This window comes from Schistocerca cancellata, chromosome 2 (assembly GCF_023864275.1).
Source record: "Schistocerca cancellata isolate TAMUIC-IGC-003103 chromosome 2, iqSchCanc2.1, whole genome shotgun sequence".
NCBI lineage: Eukaryota > Metazoa > Arthropoda > Insecta > Orthoptera > Acrididae > Schistocerca > Schistocerca cancellata.
The window spans coordinates 341,285,494-341,310,895 of record NC_064627.1 but is presented as its reverse complement, the minus strand read 5'-3'; the positions used below and the strand labels follow the sequence as shown (position 1 = coordinate 341,310,895).

General features: G+C 44.4%; 1 protein-coding gene across 1 annotated transcript in view; it reads left to right on the top strand.

The window, feature by feature from the left end:
- LOC126153905 (uncharacterized) overlaps nucleotides 1-25,402 on the top strand; it is a 198,989-nt gene that overhangs the window by 50,439 nt on the left and 123,148 nt on the right. Inside the window, exon 3 of the mRNA XM_049916101.1 lies at nucleotides 5,057-5,231. Coding sequence (XP_049772058.1) covers nucleotides 5,057-5,231 — 175 coding nt within the window. The remainder of the gene's footprint in view (nucleotides 1-5,056; nucleotides 5,232-25,402) is intronic.

Below are 25,402 nucleotides of genomic sequence, written 5' to 3'. Positions count from 1 at the left end.
ACGAGGTGATTGAATGGCCTAAAGTTGAAAAAGAACTGTGAAATTTAATGATATGAGACTTTAATGTTAATTTGTGTTTGTTAAAAACCCATTCTTATGTATCTGTTACAGCCAATCTCAGTTGTGTATACAATGTTTAATGTAAAATAAATAGCCTTCATAAAGTCTCAATCAATCATTGCTTTTTTGTTTACTTTTGTCTCTATGAATGGGCGTTTGTAGCCCTTTGTTTATGAAAGGACTTCTGTCAGACAACTTTGATAGGCACTATCATGCAACATAAACAACATAATTTTCTTTAATCATTGTTATTATTAGCAACTAGTAGAATTAAAATAACTAATCTGTTGTATTTAGTAATATTAGGAAAAATAAACAGTTTTTTTAATTTCCTAACAGTTTACTTTTCGTGACAACAGCCCTTTCATAAATAACCGATTCAGTTCTGTATGTGGCGGTTTTATATGTGAATGTATTCCTCTTGTTATTGCTTCCTTTGCATGTTCCTCCGCTTTTTCGTTGTTTTTCACTCCGCACTATGCTTTCACCCGTTGTATTGGCAAAACATTTTGACTGAGCATTATTAATGCGTTTCGGAATTATTCTTCTAGTAATCATATGTTAAGCATTGCAGGTAAAAGATCTTCAAGAAAAAATTAATCACTCGACCACGGAGTAACGTTCAACAAATCACAAGAATTCATTGCACTTTGATAAACAGTCTACTGCCAGTTACAAAAGTGTCACTTTATTTAACAAAGGTTACAAGTAAATGTGGCTAAAAGTGATCTGAAACATCGTTTCATGACCACTTATCTGTTTCTTTCATTTCTGCAGTTTTAATAACAATGAGCGCATCTTGACTCAGCGGCACGCATCTTCTTGCGAATATGGTTACCTTGCATGTCGGCAATAGCTTGGACCAGCACCTCAAAGCCGGCAAACCGTTCCACAAGGTCCATTCGCTGATCCCAAGACTCCGCGTTGAACATGATACAGATCATGATACACTGAAGCGCCAAAGAAACTGGTATAGGCATGCATATTCAAATACAGAGACATGTAACAGGCAGAATACGGAGCTGCGGTCGGCAACCCCTGTATAAGTCAACAAGTGCCTGGCGCACTTGTTAGATCGATTACTGCTGCTACAGTGGCAGGTTATCAAGATTTAAGTGCGTTTGAATGTGGTGTTATAGTCGGCGCACGAGCGATGAGACACAGCATCTCCCAGGTAGCGATGAAGTGGGGATTTTCCCGTACGACCATTTCACGAGGGTACCGTGAATATCAGGAATCCGGTAAAACATGAAATCTACGACGTCGCTGCGGCCGGAAAAAGATCCTGCAAGAACGGGACCAACAACGACTGAAGAGAACCTTTGAACGTGACAAAAGTGCAACTCTTCCGCAAATTGCTGCTGATTTCAATTCTGGGTCATCAACAAGTGTCAGCGTGTGAATCATTCAACGAATCATCATCGATACCAGCTTTCAGAGCCGAAGGCGCACTCGTGTACCCTTGATGACTGCACGACACTAAGCTTTACGCTTCGCCTGGGCCCATCAACACCGACATTGGGCTGTTAATGACTGGAAACATGTTACCTGGTCATACGAGTCTCTTTTCCAACTGTATCGAGCAGATGGACGTGTAAGGGTATGGAGACAACCTCGTGAATCCATGGACTCCGCTTGTCAGCAGGGGATTGTTCAAGCTGGTGGAGGCTCTGTAATGGTATGGGGCGTGTGCAGTTGGAGTGATATTACATCCCTGATACGTCTAGAAACGACGCTGACAGGTTACACGTACGTAACCATCCTGTCCGATCAGTTGCATCCATTCATGTCCATTGTGCATTCCGACGGACTTGGGCAAGTCCAGCAGGACAGTGCGTCACCCCACACGTACAGAATTGCTACAGAGTGGATTCAGGAACACTCTTCTGAGTTTAAACACTGGCCACCAAACTCCCTAGACGTGAACATTATTGAGCACATCTGGGATGCCTTGCAACATGTTGTTCTTCACCCCCTCTTACTCTTACGGATTTATGATCAGCCCTGCAAGATTCAAGGTGTCAGTTCCCCCCAGCACTACTTCAGACATTAGTCGAGTGAATGCCACGTCGTGTAGCGGCACTTTTGCGTGCTCCCGGGGACCCTACGCGATATTAGGCAGGTGTACCAGTTTCTTTGGCTCTTTAGTGTATACAGGGTGGTCCACTGATAGTGGCCGGGCCGAATATCTCACGAAATAAATATCAAACGAAAAATCTACAAAGAACGAAACTCGTCTAGCTTGAAGGTGGAAACCAGATGGCGCTATGGTTGGCCCGCTAGATGGCGCTGCCATAGATCAAACGGATATCAACTGCTGTTTTTTTAAATAGGAACCCCCATTTTTATTACATATTCATGTAGTACGTAAAGAAATATGAATGTTTTAGTTGGACCACTTTTTTCGCTTTGTGATAGATGGCGCTGTAATAGTCACAAACGTACAAGTACGTGGTATCACGTAACATTCCGCCAGTGCGGACGGTATTTGCTTCGTGATACATTACCCGTGGTAAAATGGACCGTTTACCAACTGCGGAAAAGGTCGATATCGTGTTGATGTATGGCTATTGTGATCAAAATGCCCAACGTGCGTGTGCTATGTATGCTGCTCGGTATCCTGGACGACATCATCCAAGTGTCCGGACCGTTCGCCGGATAGTTACGTTATTTAAGGAAACAGGAAGTGTTCAGCCACATGTGAAACGTCAACCACGACCGGCAACAAATGATGGCCAAGTAGGTCTTTTAGCTGCTGTCGCGGCTAGTCCGCACATCAGTAGCAGACAAATTGCGCGACAATCGGGAATTTCAAAAACGTCGGTGTTGATAATGCTACATCAACATCGATTGCACCCGTACCACATTTCTATGTACCAGAAATTGCATGGCGACGTCTTTGAACGTCGTGAACAGTTCTGCAACTGGCCACAAAAGAAATAACGGGACGATGACAGATTTTTTGCACGCGTTCTATTTAGCGACGAAGCATCATTCACCAACAGCGGTAACGTAAACCGACATAATATGCACTATTAGGCAACGGAAAATCCACGATGGCTGCGACAAGTGGAATATCAGCGACCTTGGTGGGTTAATGTTTGGTGAAGCATTATGGGAGGAAGGATAATTGGCCCCCATTTTAGCAATGGCAATCTAAATGGTGCAATGTATGCTGATTTCCTACGTAATGTTCTTCCGATGTTACTACAAGATGTTTCACAGTACGACAGAATGGCGATGTACTTCCAACATTATGGATGTCCGGCACATAGCTCGCGTGCGGTTGAAACGGTATTGAATAGCATATTTCATGACAGGTGGATTGGTCGTCGAAGCACCATACCATGGCCCGCACATTCACCGGTTCTGACGTCCCCGGATTTTTTTCTGTGGGGAAAGTTGAAGGATATTTGCTATCGTGATCCACCGACAACGCCTGACAACATGCGTCAGCGCATTGTCAATGCATGTGCGAACATTACGGAAGGCGAACTACTCGCTGTTGAGAGGAATGTCGTTACACGTATTGCCAAACGCATTGAGGTTGACGGACATCATTTTGAGCATTTATTGCATTAATGTGGTATTTACAGGTAATCACGCTGTAACAGCATGCGTTCTCAGAATTGGTAAGTTCACAAAGGTACATGTATCACATTGGAACAACCGAAATGTTCAAACGGACCTACGTTGTGTATTTTAATTTAAAAAAACCTACCTGTTACCAACTGTTCGTCTAAAATTGTGAGCCATATGTTTGTGACTATTACAGCGCCATCTATCACAAAGCGAAAAGAGTGGTCCAGCTAAAACATTCATATTTCTTTACGTACTACACGAATATGTAATAAAAAAATGGGAGTTCCTATTAAAAAAAAACGCAGTTGATATCCGTTTGACCTATGGCAGCGCCATCTAACGGTCCAATCATAGCGCCATCTGGTTTCCCCCTTCAAACTAGAGAAGTTTCGTTCATTGTAGTTCTTTCGTTTGACGCTTATTTCGTGAGATATTTAGCCCGGTCACGATCAATGGACCACAATGTATACAGTCTACTGCCGCTTACAAAAGTGTTACGTTATTTAACAAAGGTGTACAAGTAAACGTGACTGAAAGCGCACTGACACATCGTTGCATAAACATTTACCTGTTTCTTTTAGTTTTGCAATTTTAATAACAGTGAGTGGCATGTTTACACGCGTCGGCGGTAGCTTGTTCCAGCACCTCAAATCGCTCCAGATCCATTCGCTGATGCCAAGGCTCTGCGTTGAACATGAAACAAACTTACTTCATCACACATCGTGATAGCATCATGACCCGTAGTGGTGCAGCTCCAGACGTTGAAACACTACATCCTCCACATACCAGGAGAGGTAGGTGCCTCCTCTCCTCTCCCTCCCATCCCACCCAGTGGACTCCTAGGTCCACAGCTTTCCTGTCCAAACGCCGCACGCCTTCTCCAGCCACGAGACGACGCCACGTAGACGACGCTACTCTTGAAACTTCCTGGCAGATTAAAACTGTGTGCTGGACCGAGACTCGAACTCGGGACCTTTGCCTTTCGCGGGCAAGTGCTCTACCAACTGAGCTACCCAAGCACGACTCACGCCCCGTCCTCACAGCTTTACTTCTGCCAGTATCTCGTCTCCTACCTTCCAAACTTCATTCTGGAAACATCCCCCAGGCTGAGGCTAAGCCATGTCTCCGCAGTATCCTTTCTTTCAGGAGTGCTAGTTCTGCAGGGTTCGCAGGAGAGCTTCTGTAAAGTTTGGAAGGTAGGAGACGAGATACTGGCAGAAGTAAAGCTGTGAGGACGGGGCATGAGTCGTGCTTGGGTAGCTCAGTTGGTACAGCACTTGCCTGCGAAAGGCAAAGGTTCCGAGTTGGAGTCTCGGTCCGGCACACAGTTTTAATCTGCCAGGAAGTTTCATATCAGCGCACACTCCGCTGCAGAGTGAAAATCTCATTCTGGACGCTACTCTTGTTTGCGCAGTGAGTCCCTGTGCGGCGGCGGCCCCGGACTGTGGCCGGTGCCCGCGGACTGCAGAGGCTTCGTCCTCTGTGTGGCCGACGCTGCGTCCTCCAATGCGACGGCAGGCCGCCTGCTACGCTGTCCGCCTAGTACCGCCTTCTCTGCGCAGCTGCGGACCTGCGTACCTGCCTCAGAGGTTAGTTGCTACGCTACAGCAAGAGGGAAGCGTTCACACGCTGCAGGAGAATCCAGGTAAGTGACTACAGCTAAAAAGCAACGCTGCACTCGTTACATGTGAGGGTCCAATTCGGAGGGAGGGAAGGGTGGGAGGGGGCCTTGGGGTCACGACTGTTCTCAAAATACAGTTCTGTAAGAGCGTTTATCTATTTTCGTGCATAGTGACCTACTGGAAATGAACGTTTTTGGACTGCCTAGTAAATTCCAGTCCAGAGAAGTACCCCACTTACAAGGAAACGTGACCAACTCGACCTCAGCTTCAAGTAAAAAAAGAGCTCTTGCAAGATATTAGACACAACAATCGATTACGGGCGATAATGCGGGCCATAACTATTGTTTATCACTTCATACACAACGGTAATGGAGTGTAGCCATGTATGGAAGTGAAACATGGACGCTAAATAGTTTGGACAAGAAGAGAATAGAAGCTTTCGAAATGTGGTGCTACAGAAGAATGCTGAAGGTTAGATGGGTAGATCACATAACTAATGAGGAGGTATTGAATAGAACTGGGGAGAAGAGGAGTTTGTGGCACAACTTTACAAGAAGAAGGGACCAGTTGGTAGGACATGTTCTGAGGCATCAAGGGATCACCAATTTAGTACTGGAAGGCAGCGTGGAGGGTAAAAATTGTGGAGGGAGACCAAGAGATGAATACACTAAGCAGATTCAGAAGGATGTAGGCTGCAGTAGGTACTGGGAGATGAAGAAGCTTGCACAGGATAGCATGGAGAGCTGAATCAAACCAGTCTCAGGACTGAAAACAACAACAACACAACGGTAAGGAGAGGTGCATTACAGCGTGCTGCAAACACGAAAATAAAGTAAACGGGAGTTTTATTTAATTTATGGCTTTCTCCAAGCGTTGCGAAGTCACTTTTCAATAGAATGGAAAGTAATAAGGTCCAGTTATTACAAAAACAAACTAAAGAGCGTAGTGCAGTTTGAGGCTCCCTCTGCTAACATCGGGCCAGACAGTGCACCATTCGACCAGGCGGCCAAATGGAGAGCCACATCGAGGGACCTCTTAAATTCTGGAAGGTCCTGATAACGCTGTCTTATATGTGTACGCAGCATGTCCGTCTTCTTCTCAGTGATCATTCAAAGTCTGACGTTCTTCACGCCCCTTGTATGCCTCATCATGCCTGGTAACAATATTAAACGCGAACTGCGCTAATGCACCTAGGAGACCGTTGTAGCTGTCACAGAAAATTGTAAGTCCAATCATTTACAAATGGTTCAAATGGCTCTGAGCACTATGGGACTTAACATCTGAGGTCATCAGTCCCCTAGAACTAGAACTACTTAAACGTAACTAAACTAAGGACAGCACACACATGCATGCCCGAGGCAGGATTCGAACCTGCGACCGTGGCGGCCGCGCGGTTCCAGACTGAAGCGCCTAGAACTCTCGGCCACACCGGCCGGCTTAATCATTTACATCCCTGCTTGTAGTTTGCATGTACATGAAGTTACATTGCCATCCGACAATGTCTTCTGGGTGCTTCACTTGTGTTAGAAGTATACACTCAGGTGACAAAAAGACGGGAGATAGCGACGTGCACATGTACAGACGTGAGTCGTATCCCGTCCACAAGGTACAAGAGGGCAGTGCGTTGGCGGGGCTGTCATTTTTACTCAGGTGATTCATACTAAAAGTTTTCCAACGTGACTAAGGCCTCACGACGGAAATTAGCAGACTTTAGACGCGGAATGGTAGTTGGAGCTAGACATCCCATTTCGGAAATCGTTGGGGGATTCAGTATCTCGAGATCTACAGTGTTAAGAGTGTGCCGAGAATACCAGATTTCAGGAATCACATCTTATCATGAACAACGCAATGGTTGAATGTCTTCACTTACAGAGCATTGAATAACTGAGCTAAATTCGCCTGATTTCTCTTGATTTCTATCAGAAATGAATATACACAATAATTTTTGTCATTTTGTTTTCATTCTTAATTTTTCTTTCTATAAAAATGTTTGTTTTTTATAATTTAACACTTTATTAAAAATGAGTGTACGTGGATATGTCAACTATTCTGTTTGCTTTTCTGAAATATGAATACTGATGCTGAAAGAAACACTGGAAATTAATGTTTTAACATAACACTGGTGGATTTTAGTGTTTGTATTGCCTCATATGAACACAGTGTTGCATTTAATACTTTGTTGCTCCACCATGCGCCTTGATCACCACTTGGCATCGTGAAGGCATTGAAAAAATTAACTTTCTAATGTACTCCTCACTCAGTTCATGAAACCACATACGCACAAGGGTCTCCAACAGGCTCCCGTTTATTCCGTGGCTTCTTTTTGGTTATAGCATTTTCATAACCTTCCAACAGTTCTCAATAGGATTGAGATCAGGACTGTTTCCAGGCCACTCTAATACTCGAACTCCATTTTGTCGAAGGAAAGATTTTACCTGAAATGTAGAAGTACGTGATAATTAACCAAGAAAGTAATCTGCTTCGTGTTTGGTACAAGTATTAGTCACAGGACTCACCTTCAAAGCTCTATGGCAAGGAGCAGCTTCCTTTCAAGGATGCTTATGTAGGCATCTGCGTTAACAGTGCCATTGATGAAGTCCAGACGACCTACTCCGTGACTGGAAATGCACCCCCAGACCATCTGTCCTTGTGGATGTTGCACATGTATGTGTTATGCATGACGTCAAAAACTCCTCAGCTTTTCTTAGACGCACGAACACTTTTCCATCTGACCCATGCAGATTAAATTTGAATGCGTCTGAAAAGATTACTTTGTTTCACATCTCTGGTGTCCATGTCGCATGTGCCTTTGCCCAGTTTAGTCGTTGTTGTCGCATTATCGTGGTCAGCAAAGGCTTCCTTCTAGGACGACGGGCTGAGAGTCCCGTCTCCTGTAGTCTATTTCTTATAGTTCTACTGGTTACTGGGATGTCGCACATTTCTTCCTATTCTCGCTTTAGTTCAGTTGATGATAGGCGACGATCGTTGAGCAAAGGCATTTTCAATACCCTGTCCTGTTTGGCAGTAGACCCCCTTTTACGACCTCTTCCTTTCTCACAATCAACATTTCCTTTTTCCCTGTATTTTTTCAGTAACCTCGAAATCGTAGATTGATTAAATCCTGTCTTAGAGGCTATCTTTCTGGTGCTCAGACCAACAGATGGATAGGCAAATACAGCAGCTTTCTTTTCTGGCGTTAATTCAACTGACATGCCCATCTTCTCACTGCAAAATCTCAACTCAAAATGGCAGTATAAACACTGGTTTCATTGTAGAACCAAACGATAACAACAAAGAGTTGTGTATTGTTGGAAAACATGCGTGAAGAATTCATATTGTTAAGGCAAGAATATGTCAACAAAGTTTAGCAACAATGGGACTGGTATAACCTGAAGCAAACTTGTGCAAAACACAAAAAGACGAAGTAATTCAAGGTGATGCAATAAATATTTCCACGACTGTACCTTCTGAACAATTCCAGCTACTAATTGTTGAAGACTAAGCCTGAAGGCTGCCGAAGACTGCGACTGAGACTGGCGTGTAGCTCCCGCCAGCCATCCTATATCACGGTGACGGAGGCAACTTGTAGTCTAAGCTGCAGAAGGTGTGGCGCAGTGGCTGCGCAGATCCCCGGGCGACCACTATCGGTGCCTGTCAGAAATATGCGTTTCTATTGCGAACTGTGAGACACTGGTGGGGGTGGTACCGATCGACGATACCGCAATAACTCTGATACTATGCAATTACAGCCATCTTCGCGGAAGTGGTTGTTTGTCACTTGCTCTGCCCTACTGCAACCACTTAATGCCCGAGCCTGAAGTACTGTACAGCGGAGTGACATCCAGGGACCTCTTCGGGGATGTGGAAAGGCAGGAGGTGGAAGGTGGGCATATCTGCCCAACGAGTTTGAAATCTTGTTCGAAAACACGTTATTGTACACCAGAAATAGTTAGTACTTCAATTGTCAACCTTACGCACATACACGTTCAATATTATTTTAACGATATTCTCGTATTGATATTCTGCAGCTCTACACATGCTTCAAAATCAAAATTAATAAACGTAAGTAACTGAAGAAAAACTATGATATGAAGCTAATTATTTGTATTTATGATTTAATCATTCCAATCATACTGAAAAATAGCGCATAGCGAATGAACTTCACTTTAACAGTGCCAGATTTAAAATCGAAAGAAAACAGCACACAACAACGATGTTAATAATTCAATAGCGCTAAGTTACTTCTTTGATGAAACATCATTTCATTCATTTACGCTGCAGTTGTGAACCGCAACATAAAAATGTTAAAAACAAACATATCTCTGGTACCAGCTGCAGGTTAGAAACAGCGCACTTAGACACAATGGACAAAGCATGTTATCAGTGTCGAAACAGCGTTTCACAATCCACTTAGTCATTATGCTGTAGAGTACTTTCAGGCTGTTGCATTAACAAACGAAGGGAACCGCGTAAGTTTAAATGCTGTACATTTAGAAAGTCATAACTGCATATTATCAAAATTATGGTCCAGACTTTCGTGCTTAATCGATTGCAAGTAGGCTTTTTCTCTTTAAAATGTGAAGTCGAGTTGGTGATGTTTCCTCGTTAGTTGAACTGCAATATTTTCTTGTTTTTCATTTCACTCAATGTTGTGCTTGGATGTTGATATTTTTAGAACCCTACTTCAGTCTGAAACAGTCATTGAAAGATGTAAAATAACATTTTATGAAGAGAATTTTATTTTCCGGGTTTAAAAATAGATATACTACGAAGTCAACACGATTGGAAAATCTTGTTGACAAGTGCCAATAACTTATCATTATGCCACTAGATGGCATAGTAGTAGTCCCTTGTGAAACATTGTGCCTACTAATAGCTGCTGAAGCGTGAAAAACTCGTTTTCCTTCCACCCGGAGAGAAAACAAGTCACAATAAGTTTCAGTTTAATATTTTGTGTGTTATTTCTTGTTAAACACATCTGCATCTACACCTGTACTCTGCCAGCCACTGTGAAGTCCACGTATCGGATTTTACGCCTCTTTCACGTAAGGACCGCGGGGAGAACAACAGTTCAAATGCCTCTGTGCATCCTGACTTTTAATTTGTTTGTGTGACTTCAGTGTATTTTAAGTGCCCCACTAATCGCCGACTGTGTTATTTTTAATGTATGTCGACTTTAACTGTCCCCCAAAGAACGTCCCCGTGTTAGTGTATATTTTAACTTCCATTATCTCCATTTAATGTATTTTTATATCCCCCTTTTCCCTCCCTTTTTTATGCATAAGTTTGATCTTTTATTATTTGTATGCCACTGGGCTGAAGAGCGACGGGTTGTGCCATTGTCAGCCCTCCCCTGCCCGTGTGGGGCAGGGGCATGAAATAACAATAAAGAAAAAAAAGTGCATCCTGTAATTAATTTAGTTCCCACGATTTCTACGGGTGCGATACGTAGGAGGTTGTCGTATATCCCAGAGTTATCACTGAAAGGTGGTTCTAGAAACTTTGTAAGTAGGCTTTCTCGGAACAGTTTACGTCTATCTTAAAGAGTCTACCAGTTCAGTTTCTTACGAATTTCTGTGACACTCTCCCAACGGTCGCACAAAATGTAACCATCTGTGCTGCCCTTCTCTGTATACGTTCAATATCCCCTGTTGGTCCTATCTGGTACGGGTTCCATAAACTTGACCAATATTTTAGGATGGGAAACGCGAGTGATTTGCAAGTAACCTCCTTTGTAGACTGACTGTATTTCCCAAGAATTCTACCAATAAAGCGAAGTCTGCCATTTGCTCTACCTACGACTGAACCTATGCGATCATTCTATTTAATCTCTCTACTAAGTGATACAACCAGGTATTTCTATGAGTTGACTGTGTTCCAGCTGTGACTCGTTGATATTGTAGTTGTAGGATGCTACGTTTTATGAGGTGCACAGCATTGTTGTAATATTGCTATGGTTTTAAATATTTGTAAAAGGTCCCTGCAGAATATGTAACCTACAATTCTCGCATTAGGTTATGGTAAGATAGAATGATATTTCATCGAGGAAGCAAGGAATGGCGGTAGTGCTAAAAAAATACAGGATATTCGAACAGGGAAATTGCAAGGAAATTGTTCATTGTCCACGAAACAGTGGGTATATCTTTATAAAAACAGAGAGGTACCAAATTGTCAAGTTTGCAACACCAAGCGAAAAGGAAAATGAGTTCAAGTGATATTGCTTTCAAAACAACGAGATTTTCAGAAGAGTATTTCACATAGAACAATGTTTAGACGACTTTCAAAGATGAATGCCAGGTCAGGAAGAAGACTATCAAGAAGAAACCTATGCTGACTATGAAAAACATTGCAGCTATGGTTCAGTTTGCAACATGTATGAAGACTGGATCGTACGAGACGGAGACAGAGTAATTTTCTATGTCGAAAAGAAGTTTAGTGTGTGTGTGTGTGTGTGTGTGTGTGGAAGCGATGCTGGCTTGAAACACTCAATTGAAACTGGAGAGGAACTGAACAAAGAGTGTGTTATTCAAATCGAAAAGTTTAGTAAAGGGGTGTAGTATGGGTGTCTTTTGTTCCAAAGGAAGGGTAAAAATATGTAGAGATGAAGTCAGTCGTATGGAATACTGTAAAATCGTTGAAAAGGAAGTAATGAACAAAGTTAGCGACCATTTCAGTGATGAAAACCTTGGGCAATTTGTTTTTCAAGATGACAGTCTCAGTTGCCACCGATCAAGGGTTGCACAGCAATGACTGAATGATGTGGATTTCCAGAGACTGTGGTGGCTAGCAAACTCTTCTGACGTGAGTTCTATTGATAAATCTGGTCACTAATTCAAAAAAAGTTCCATTAATATTGCTTTCCATCATCGCACGTTGGTGTACAAGTTCAAAAATGGTTCAAATGGTTCTGAGCAGTATGGGACTTAACATCTGAGGTCATCAGTCTCCTAGAACTTAGAACTACTTAAACCTAACTAACCTAAGGACGGCACACAAATCCATGCCTGAGGCAGGATTCAAACCTGTTACGGTAGCGGTCGCGCATATTTTTAGGTAGAAAGTGCCAGATAAAAAGTCTGGATTTGGAATTCCATCTGAATCCAAGATACAATGGTGATACAAAGGTAGCGAGTTCCAACAGTGAGAAGAACTCCCTGTACATATGCAGGTGATTTTTAATCCTTTATTTGGAAAATGGTGAAAAAAAAGAAAAACATTTTTCAGTGCTTATATTTATTTATTATGCTTAAAGAAATACAATTCAGTTAGTTTTAGAAATTTTTGACAAAAATTATGAAAATTGTGAAATGTTGCTTACAAGCAACATTGCCAGCAGTAGACCACATTTATACATATTATAGAAAAAAAGTGTTTGCCAATAACCTCTAGCAAAAGGTTTCCTGTGCGTGAATAATTTAATTTATAAACACATTTATGCATTCCTGCTGTGTAATAGAACTGTTTCATTTTCCCTTCTAGTTATTCTTGCAATGGAATTTTTGGAAACAGTTCCTCTTTGGAACGAAGCACAATACTAGATTGCATTTTGAACACATGACTGTAGAATATCCAGATGGACAATAACGACAACGATCTTTGGGACCGTATACAGGCCAATGCTCCATATTATCAAATCGGATATCTTGTGTAACAGTCGGAGCTGTTGGCTCCCTCCTCTTCTTTTGTGGTGGTGTTATGTCTATTGAGGGCCTTCCTACTGCCCTTTTCCCTGAAAACATCAAACCATTGGCAATATCTGCTCTGAATGACTTCAATGGGGTCTTCTTATTCAAAGATTTTCTTCGAAATACCAGACAGGCATTTACAACATTCAGATCTAGCATCTATCAGCATACCAGCAAGATCAACTCCTCCCATATGCTTGTTGTACTAACGTACAATACTGGGACAGGGCACATCAATTCTTTTTTCATTGCTGTCCCATTGTTTTACTGTTGAGAGTGGTTGGACACCACAAAATAAGCTTGCAAGTATCACGATTTTATTGTCTGCCCACCTTACTAAAATGAGGTCTGAGTGACCGTCCTTCCTGTCGTCATAGCTGCCTCGTCCTTGTTTCAGTAACTGCTTCTCGTCTTGTAGAGGACAGTTCTTTATTCGGTTCTTCCTTATGGTGCCCATGGACTCAATGTTTTGATTATTTATAGGTATGTTATAAGTTCAAGGCTGCAAAAGAAATTGTCAAAATAAACTCTGGGAGAAATATCTCTTGGAATACTTTTACAAAGTGTAACCACAACTTGTCCTCCAATTCCAAATACTTTCTCGTCATCAGCAAGATCAGTTATCATCCCCTTGCTAGTATAGGGGAGAAAATCATAGACAACTCCAGATACACCAGCACGTACAAAAATCTTAAAACCTCACTTGTGTGGCTTGTTTTGAAAATATTGGCGCAAATTACCTGCTCTTGTACCTTTATATGGAACCATCATCTAATCTATAGAAAATTCCGACTCTTGTTTCTGCTCACGGCAGTTCTTTACAATTGACTCAAGAATAAGTCTTATTTTGAAAAGTCTGTCAGAAGAGTTCACAGCATTCTCATTGTTCGTAAAATGCAGGTATCGGCGGAGTTTCTGAAAGCGCTTCAAACTGAAAATACTGGTGATTTTTTCACAATTCATTGACTGAGACCAATAGTCAGTGTACGAAGGCATAGAAACAAGACCCATGTATATCAGAACACCGAAAAATTGTTCCATTTCATTTATATTGGTTTTTACTGACGTGGTAGTTCGTTGCACAGAGTATAAGTTCGTTTCTTGCACAATTTTGTCAATTAGTTCTGAATAACCCAGTGGTGTATTGCCTTCATCAGAAAACACAGGAGAGAAACTTTCTGCCCTAGCAGTTATGTCTTCCTTTACCCACATGTAAGTGACTGCTTTTGTAATTTTCTTTTTCACTTCACTGGCACTTGCACTAGAAGCACTGCAGAAGGTCCTTGCACATGTTCAGCTTCTGAAATTTCACTTCCTGAATCAGAATCAGTTTCTGGTATAACTAGGTTATGCAACTGAGATTGAAGCTCTGGAATTTAGTCTGGATCATCATCTCTACAGTCTGCCAAAACTTCGAGTTCAGAGTCTTCAGATTCGCTTAGATCAGACAAATCCGGGTTTGCTGGTGGAACTACTATTCCTCTCGCTTTTTTAGTTCCATAAAATATTGTGGAATCCATAGCTAAAAAGCCCCTGAAAATAAAAAGTCTACTCTGTCACGCCGTAAGCATATGTAATATACTAATGGCCCATGTCCCAACTATGGGCAATGTTGCTCGCAGGCAACATAAAAGTTTTATACTATTTGCCTAAATCAAAACAATATTAGATGAAATATTTCTGCTGTAACCTCACTTCTGGGTATTTCTTGAAGAAAATCTGCTAATATTACTGCCAATTTATTGAAATCCACTCTTTCAGAACCAAAATAAGACTCCCCTGTTACTCACACGAGGAGATCTCTGTAACACCACTGCACAAATTGCCATCTCTTGTGGAAAACCTTGAACTATTACAACAACTGGCATTCGCAGTGTGTAAAGGAACGTTGCCTGGAGGCAACAATGCCAGTAAAAGGCATTGGGAAGTGTTTGTTGTCCCTTAAGGCCAACGGAAATTTGATGTTGCTTGAGAGCAACACTGCCAAATAAAGGGTTAAAGCTGACGCAAATGTAATAGTGCTTACAAGCAATGATGTGTATTTTCATTTAAATGGACCAGTTTAACGGAACTATATTTTTGGGCTCCTGAACGACCTTGCGTAGCTTATGAAATAGGTAGGGTTTTCAGTAAGTGATGCAATAAATTCTTTTCTCGATCAATTTCGATTGAAAAAATCCAAACGTCTCGCTGCTCAACTGGACATCTCGGTTGGTACTGCTGACACACTCGTCCACCAGTTGGGGTACTCAAAGGTGTACAGTCCGGATCTCTCACGTTCCGACTTGCATCTGTTTGGCTCAATGAAGGAAGCATTCCGCGGGAACCAGTACGTGGATGATGGGGAGACTATTGATGCAGCTGGCTCCGAAGTCGACCAGTAGGGTGGCGCCACGCTGGCATAAATGCCCTCCCAGTAACGTAGCGTAAGGCCGTCTCATTGAACGTATATCATACTCGTACTGAAAATAGGGTTTTGTAGCCAAAAGAGTTGGGAATAATTTTGTTTATTGAAGTCCTGAGAAATCCAACCTGCTTTCAGAAACAAAAATGCGTTACATTACTTATTAAACGCCCTCGTACTACTTCACTAGCCACACATGACTCAGTGGTGTCGCATAACTGCTGTTGGTGTGATGAGGCCTTACCTTTTTGAGGAGGACGGTATAGAAGTGACAGGGGACTCTGAACGTTGCGTTTGCATACATATGTTGAATACATTCTTCCTGCCAGAATTGCAGAAATGACCGATAAACTCAGGATTTTTTATTTCCAACAGGACAGTTCAACGTCACACACTGCAAAGGCATCCAAGAGAGTTTTGAGGATCATTTTACCTGGACGCGTTTTGTTTCTCTTCATTGACGCTACCAAGAGCACCAGACTTTCCCGCTTGTGACTTTTAGTTGCGCAGGTATATGAAAGAGGATATGCACATGCGAGTGCTTCGGTGCCGAGAAATGTTGGAAATATGTGAAAATGATCCTCATTTTTTAAACTCAGTTATCACTGGTGATGGGTCGTGGATTTTTGAGTACGACCCTGAGACAAAAAGCCAGCGTTCAGAGTGGCACACTCCATCGTCGCCCCGTCCCAAGAAGGCGCATTGTCCACCACGAATTCGTACCTACCGGGAGTACAGTGAACTCAGATTTCTACTTGGAAGTGCTCAAAAGACTGAAAAGGAGGGTCTCGCGCTGCCGAAGCGACGTCAAGGACACGTGGAAAGTTCACCACGACAACGCGCCGAGTCACAGCGTCTTCATTGTCAACGACTTCCTGGCCAGGACCAAGACCCCATTGGTTCCCCAGCCTCCCTACAGTCCTGACGTGGCTCCTGCTGACTTTTTCGTTTGCGCAGTTAAAAGGAGTCATGAAAGGAAAACATTGGGACACGATTGAAAGCATCCAGGCGCATCTTACATCACCTCTAAAGGACATTCCGGAAAAGGCATTCCAGGATGCCTTCCAGGCGTGGAAACACCTCCTCCAGAAGTGTATCGACGCAAGAGGGTACTATTTTGAAAATTTTTGATTATTTGTACGAATATATTCGATAAACGATTTTTTATTAATTTGGTCGCATTACTTATGGAACGCACCTTGTACATCAGACATGGCAAAACTGGGTCTAAAGGCTCTCGATGTAGTCCCCTGTAATGTTCACTTCACGCTGCCACAGATGGGGCTGACAGTGGACAGAGCAATCTTACCGTACAACGACGCAGAACCGCATACTACATCTACATCTACATAGATCCTTCGCAAGCCACCGTACGGCGCGTGGTGGAGGGTACCCTGTACCACTACTAGTCATTTCCTTTCCTATTCCACTCGCAAATAGAGCGAGGGAATAACGACTGACCATATTCGTCAGTATGAGCCCTAATCTCTCGTACCTTGTCGTCGTGGTCCTTATACGCAATGTATGTTGGCGCTGTTGAATCCTTCGGTACTCAGCTTCAAATGCCGGTTCCCTAAAGCTTTTCAATAGTGTTCCTCGAAAAGAACGTTGCCTTTCTTCCAGCGATTCCCACTTGAGTTCCCGAAGCATCTCCATAACACTTATGTGCTGTTCGAACGTACCGCCTCTGAACTGTTTCCCGATGTCTTCCATTAATCCGACCTGGTACGGATCCCAAACACTCGAGCAGTACTCAAAAATGGGTCGCACTAGCGTCCTATATGCAGTCTTCTTTACAAATGAACCACACTCCCCTAAAATTCTCCCAGTAAACCGAAATCGACCATTCGCCTTCCCTACCACAGTCCTCACATGCTCGTTCTATTTCATATTGCTTTGAAACGTTACGCCCAAATATTTAAATGACATGACTGTGTCAAGCAGGACACTATCAATGTTGTATTCGAACATTACGGGTTTGTTTTTCCCACTCATCCGCATTAATTTACAATTTTCTACATTTAGAACTAGCTGCCATTCACCACACCAACTAGAAATTTTGTCTAAGTCATCTCGTATCCTCCTACAGTCAGTCAGCTTCTACACCTTACCGTACGCCACAGCATCGTCAGCAAACAAATGCAGACTACTGGCTACCCTGCTCACCAAATCATTTATGTACATCGAGAACAACAGCAGTCCTATCACACTTCCCTAGGCACTCCTGACGAAACTCTGGTCTCTGATGAACAATGACCGTTAAGGACAACATAGTGGGTTCTATTACTTAAGAACTCTTCGAGTCAGTCACATGTCTGTGAACGTATTCCATATGCTGGTTCCTTCGTTAACAGCTTCCAATGGGGCACCGCGTCAAATGTTTTCCGGAAATCTAGAAATATCGAATCTCCTTATTGTCCTTCATCCATAGTTCGCAGTATTTCATGCGAGAAAAGGGCAAGCTGAGTTTCACACGAGTGATGCTTTCTAAAACCAGGCTGATTCGTGGACAAGCTACTCCGTCTCAAGAAAATTTATTATACTCGAACTGTGAGTATGTTCAAGGATTCTGCAGCAATCCGAGGTTAGGGATATTGGTCTGTAATTTTGCGGGTCCTACGCCTTTTTCCAGTCGCTTGGGACTTTGCGCTGGGTGACAGACCCACGATAATGGTTCTAATGGCTCTGAGCACTATGGGACTTAACATCTGAGGTCATCAGTCCCATAGAACTTAGAACTTAAACCTAACTAACCTAAGGACATCACACACATCCATGCCCGAGGCAGTATTCGAACCTGCGACCGTAGCGGTCGCGCGGTTCCAGACTGAAGCGCCTAGAACCGGCCGGCCCACGATAATGCAAGCTAGGTAAGGGGCCAGTGCCGTAGAGTACTCTTTGTAAAACCGAATTGAGCTTCCATCCGGAGCTGGTGACTAATTTCCTTTCAATTCTTTCAGTTGTTCTCTTATGCTTATTACTACTCGTGTGGTCTTCAGTCCTGAGACTGGTTTGATGCAGCTCTCCATGCGCTTAAAGTAAAGCTGCATGCCCTCGGGAAAAATTACGGCTGTAGTTTCCCCTTGCTTTCAGCCGTCCGCAGTACTAGAACAGCAAGGCCATTTTGGTTAGTGTTACAAGGCCAGATCAGTCAATCATCCAGACTGTTGCCCTTGCAACTACTGAAAAGGCTGCTGCCCCTCTTCAGGAACCACACGTTTGTCTGACCTCTCAACAGATGCCCCTCCATTATGGTTGCACCTACGGTACGGGTATCTGTATCGTTGAGGCACGCAAGCCTCCCCACCAACGGCAAGGTCCATGGTTCATGGGGGATTACTACTCGTATGTCGTCCATATGGGAGTCTGTCAAAGGACGGTATGTTTACACGATTCTATTACGTGAAGCGTTTCTTAAATGCGAAATTTAAAACTTCTGCTTTCGTTTTGCTACCTTCAACTACTACACCAGCCTGGTCAACAACGGACTGAATGGAAGCCTTAGACCCGCTTAGCGATTTTACGTAGGACCAGAATATTCTTGGGTTCTCTGCCAGATCTTTTGCTAAGGTGTGACGGTGGTTGTTGTACGCTTCACGCACAGAGCTTTCCACAGACGCACGAATCTCTCCTAACTTTTGCTTGTCGTCATTTATGCGTCCCCTTTTTGAACCGAGAGTGCAGCAGCTTCTGCTTCTTCATCATCTTCCGAATTTCGTTATTAAACCATGGTACGTCTTTTCCACCCTCTAGCGGTCTAACCGCTTACTACACTCATGCTCATAAATTAAGAATAATGCTGATACATGGCGAAACAACGCTCTGGAGGGCGGTTTGCGGGTTTAAATCACCTGGGGGTATGACCATGAGGTGCATTTGACCTGCGGTCGTCGCATGGTGGCGCTAGCAGTAGTGCACATACGCAGAGGTGTGTTGGTGCATGTCAGAGTACGGTGCAGCGAGTAAGTGTGCAGACGTTTTCAGACATGATAATGGTGACTGTGTGTTGAAAATGGCTCAAAGAACACATATTGATGACGTTGTGAGAGGTGGAATACTAGGGCTACTGGAGGCTGGTCAAACACAGCAGGTCTTAGCACGGGCCCTCCGCGTGCCACAAAGTGTGATATCAAGATTATGGCAACGATTCCAGCAGACAGGAAACGTGTCCAGGTGCTACAGTACGAGACGTCCACAGCGTATAACACCACAAGAAGACCGATATCTCACCATCAGTGCCCGCAGATGGCCACGGAGTAGTGCAGGTAGCCTTTCTCGAGTCCTTATCGCAGCCACTAGAATAGTTGTCTCCAGATACACAGTCTACAGACGATTGAACAGACATGGTTTATTCGCCCGGAGACCTGCAAGATGCATTCCACTGACCCCTGGTCACAGGAGAGCCCGTAAAGCCTGGTGTCAAGAACACAGTACATGGTCATTGGAACAGTGGTCCCTGGTTATGTTCACGGAAGAGTCCAGATATAGTCTGAACAGTGATTCTCGCCAGGTTTTCATCTGGCGTGAACCAGGAACCAGATACCAACCCCTTAATGTCCTTGAAAGGGACCTGTATGGAGGTCGTGGTTTGATGGTGTGGGGTGGGATTATAATTGGTGCACGTACACCCCTGCATGTCTTTGACCGAGGAACTGTAACAGGTCAGGTGTATCGGGACGTAATTTTGCACCAGTATGTCCACCTTTTCAGGGGTGCAGTGGGTCCCACCTTCCTCGTGATGGATGATAACGCACGGCCCCACCGAGCTGCCATCGTGGAGTTCAAATGGTTCAAATGGCTCTGAGCACTATGGGACTTAACATCTGTGGTCATCAGTCCCCTAAAACTTAGAACTACTTAAACCTAACTAACCTAAGGACATCACACACATCCATGCCCGAGGCAGGATTCGAACCTGCGACCGTAGCAGTCTCGTGGTTCCGGACTGCGCGCTTAGTACCGCTAGACCACCGCGGCCGGCGTGGAGAAGTCCCTTGAAACAGAAGATATCAGGCGAATCGAGTGGCCTGCCTATTCTCCAGACCTAAACTCCATCGAGCACGTCTGGGATGCTCTCGGTCGACGTATCGCTGCACTTCAAACCCCTAGGACACTTCAGGAGCTCCGACAGGCACTGGTGCGAGAATGGGAGGCTATACCCCAGCAGCAGCTCGACCACCTGATCCAGAGTATACCAACCTGTTGTGCGGCCTGTGTACGTGTGCATAGTGCTCATATCCCATATTGATGTCGGGGTAAATGCGCAGGAAACAGTGGCGTTTTGTAGCACATGTGTTTCGGGACGGTTTTCTCAACTTATCACAAATGCCGTGGACTTACAGATCTGTGTCGTGTGTGAGCCCTATGTGCCTATGCAATTAGCACCAGTTTTGTGTAGTGCCACGTTGTGTGGCACCACATTCTGCAATTATCCTTAATATATGAGCATGAGTGTAGTCACATAACTCTCAAGACCACGATTTACAATCTGCTTAAACTTTGCCCACAGTTCCTCTACGTCCATCCTACTGGAACTAAGTGATGTCAGTTTACTGTCTGAGTAAGATACACTCCTGGAAATGGAAAAAAGAACACATTGACACCGGTGTGTCAGACCCACCATACTTGCTCCGGACACTGCGAGAGGGCTGTACAAGCAATGATCACACGCACGGCACAGCGGACACAACAGGAACCGCGGTGTTGGCCGTCGAATGGCGCTAGCTGCGCAGCATTTGTGCACCGCCGCCGTCAGTGTCAGCCAGTTTGCCGTGGCATACGGAGCTCCATCGCAGTCTTTAACACTGGTAGCATGCCGCGACAGCGTGGACGTGAACCGTATGTGCAGTTGACGGACTTTGAGCGAGGGCGTATAGTGGGCATGCGGGAGGCCGGATGGACGTACCGCCGAATTGCTGAACACGTGGGGCGTGAGGTCTCCACAATACATCGATGTTGTCGCCAGTGGTCGGCGGAAGGTGCACGTGCCCGTCGACCTGGGACCGGACCGCAGCGACGCACGGATGCACGCCAAGACCGTAGGATCCTACGCAGTGCCGTAGGGGACTGCACCGCCACTTCCCAGCAAATTAGGGACACTGTTGCTCCTGGGGTATCGGCGAGGACCATTCGCAACCGTCTCCATGAAGCTGGGCTACGGTCCCGCACACCGTTAGTTCGTCTTCCGCTCACGCCCCAACATCGTGCAGCCCGCCTCCAGTGGTGTCGCGACAGGCGTGAATGGAGGGACGAATGGAGACGTGTCGTCTTCAGCGATGAGAGTCGCTTCTGTCTTGGTGCCAATGATGGTCGTATGCGTGTTTGGCGCCGTGCAGGTGAGCGCCACAATCAGGACTGCATACGACCGAGGCACACAGGGCCAACATCCGGCATCATGGTGTGGGGAGCGATCTCCTACACTGGCCGTACACCACTGGTGATCGTCGAGGGGACACTGAATAGTGCACGGTACATCCAAACCGTCATTGAACCCATTGTTCTACTATTCCTAGACCGGCAAGGGAACTTGCTGTTCCAACAGGACAATGCACGTCCGCATGTATCCCGTGCCACCCAACGTGCTCTAGAAGGTGTAAGTCAACTACTCTGGCCAGCAAAATCTCCGGATCTGTCCCCCATTGAGCATGTTTGGGACTGGATGAAGCGTCGTCTCACGCGGTCTGTACGTCCAGCACGAACGCTGGTCCAACTGAGGCGCCAGGTGGAAATGGCATGGCAAGCCGTTCCACAGGACTACATCCAGCATCTCTACGATCGTCTCCATGGGAGAATAGCAGCCTGCATTGCTGCGAAAGGTGGATATACACTGTACTAGTGCCGACATTGTGCATGCTCTGTTGCCTGTGTCTATGTGCCTGTGGTTCTGTCAGTGTGATCATGTGATGTATCTGACCCCAGGAATGTGCCAATAAAGTTTCCCCTTCCTGGGACAATGAATTCACGGTGTTCTTATTTCAATTTCCAGGAGTGTACTAACAACTGTGTATCTGCTCTATCAAGGAGAAACACTCTCCTAACCTTCTTGACTGATATATTAATTTCCATAACCATAGTTGCTATTGATCGCTAATCCCCGTTTCTATACTGACATTGTCGATAAGGTCCGGCCTCTGTGTAGCTACAAGGTCTAAGATATTTCCATTGCGTGCGGACTGCACAAGACAGTTTTCAAAAGTACTTCGCGCGGCTATCTGCCTATACCCCGCGAAATGAATCCATAGATATTCCAGTCTATACTCGGTATGTTAAAGTTACTTCCAACTAGATTTGCATGATCAGGGTATTCTCGATCTGCTGACTGTGGATTTTCTTTGAATGACTCTAGAACTGTCACAGCGGAATTGGGTGGCCGGTAAAAGTATCCAGCAATTAATTTGGTTTCACCTATATCTGTTATACGCAACCAGATAACTTCACTCTCACACCCAACTTCTACCTCAATAGAGATAATATTTTTGTCAACTGCAATGAACACTCCCCCTTCTACGGTCACTAATCTGTCTTCCCGATATACGTTCCAAGAATCGCTAAATGTCTCAGAGCATTCCACTTCGATTTCAGCCAGCTCTCGATCCCAAGAATAATTTGAGCGCGAGAAATTTCCTGGAGGGCGTTACATTCGGGAACTTTGTTACGAATACTTCGACAATTTAGTGACAAAAATTTTTAACAGTCGAAATATGTAAGGCAGCAATTGCGACGCTGGCGATTGCAAGAATTGGAACATCCGCCTACTCCCCTGACATTTGGCCCTGTGACTTTGATCTCACATGACACGTGTTAGGCGGTGTGCAACACGAGAGGACACTGTTGAAAATGAATGAGCGGATGGCATCATTTGCCGGGAGGCCCCATGTGGGGAAGTTCGGCCGCTGAGTGCAAGTCATTTCAGTCGACGCCACACTGGGCGACTTGCGCGCCGGTGATGAGGATGAAATGATGATGAGTACAACACAACACTCAGTCCCTGAGCGAAATAAATCTCCAACCTGGCTTTAATGTTGTGTGACAATAACAGACGACCCGATTCAGGCATGGTGCAGGAAATGGTGACGCAGGTGGTATTCAGCGCCTCGTACAGCGTTGGCATCGTGTGGTGAACGTTGCAGCGGAGTACTTTGAGGGCTTTTAGACCTAGCTTTACCTCAACTGTGTATGTGCTGTGCTGTAATCATTTTGTAGCATGAAACCAGCATAGTCCTGTACACCACTATAATAAATATGTGATGCACAATGTTTGCAGGTTCTTCAATGTCCAGTAGTTGCCACCTCGTCCTTTCATCTGTGTATGTCGCATTTTCCAACCAGGATGTTATCTCCAACCAATAACTTTATCCCCAACTCTCTTCTAGTCGTAGGAATCTATATCACGTTGAAAGTGGGCATTCGATAAGCTGAAGCGTGCTTCTACGTTGCCTCTCTACTCTGCGGCAGGCTCTACAAGACAATGGGAGACGTGGTAGGCAGGGGTGAGGGGGAGGAGGGGGAGCTGGGATCACACCATCAAGGTCAGGACTGCTGCAGAGAGCCTATAAATTATGCGAAGTGCCCAACTGACACATTTATCACACATTTTTCTGAATGTGAATGTAAAGAAAGCGAGTTTAATTTATAAAGCTTCATTATCAAAAGGACAGTAACATACTTCTCTGTTAGAAAGTGCTTATAAATGGTAATAGCACACAGTCGATTATGGAGCGCGGTTTTGCCACGTTTGAGAGTTATTCTCCCTTTAATACTGTTGTGCTCGTTATTGTATCGGAATTGCACCAATGGTCTAGGGGCGCCAGCACGGTAGCTCAGCGTGTTCGGTCAGAGGGTCAGCTGCCCTCTGTAATAAAAATAAAAAAAACCTTGAACGGGTGTCAGTGGGACGTCCACCGCGAACAAATCTAACTAAGAAAATGAGATAAAAAAAAGGGGTCATGTCTCTGATTAGTAATTAAAACGTCTTCGGTCCCGGGTTCGAACCCAGCCATCACTTAAATTTTGAATCAGAATCATTAGCAATGACGGCCGAAGACTTCCGGCATGTGAAGTCACCCTCATTCAGCCAATGGCTTTATCAAAGATGGCGGAGGAGCGGACAGAGGTTCAGGGCACTCTCTTGTCCTTCGAGTGGGAAACTGCCCCTAAAGGCTGAAGAATCAGCGATGATCAACGGCATGAGGATGCAGAAGGCAATGGAAACCACTGCATCAAAGACACATAGCGTGTATCCACAGGACATGTGGCTTGTAACTGAAAAAGCGTCTTGATGATCTCTTCTTTGGCAAAAGATTCTGGAATAGTCCCCCATTCGGATCTCCGGAAGGAGCCTGCAAAAAGAGGGGTGACTATGAGGAAAAATTAAATAATCAACGAAAGGATAACATTTTGAGATGAATAACCATCGAAGCAATAACGTTCTACGAGTTGGGGCGTGGAATGTCAGGTGTTTGAACGTGGTTGGGAAGATAGAAAATCTGAAAAGGGAAATACAAAGGCTCAATCTAAATATAGTAGCGGTCAGTGAAGTGAAATGGAAAGAAGACAAGAACTTCTGGTCGATGAGTGTAGGGTAATATCAACAGCAGCAGAAAATGGTATAACGGGAGTAGGATTCGTTATGAATAGGAAGGTAGGGCAGAGAGTGTGTTACAGTAAACAGTTCAGTGATAAGGTTGTCCTTATCTGAAGCGACAGCAAACAAACACCGACATTGATAGTTCAGGTATACATGCCGAAATCACAAGCTGAAGATGAAGAGATAGTGGAAGTTGACGAGGATACTGAAAGGGTAATGCAATACGTAAAGGAAGATGAAAATCTAATAGTCGTGGTGGACTGGGATGCACTAGCAGGGGAAGAAGTAGAAGAAAGGATTACGGGAGAATATGGGCTTGGTACTACTTATGGGAAAAGAGAAAGATGAATTGAGTTCTACAGTAAATTTCAGCTAGTAATAGCGAATACTCTGTTCAAGAATCATAAGAGATGAGGTATACTTGGAAAAGGCTGGGTGATACGGGAAGGTATCAGTTAGATTA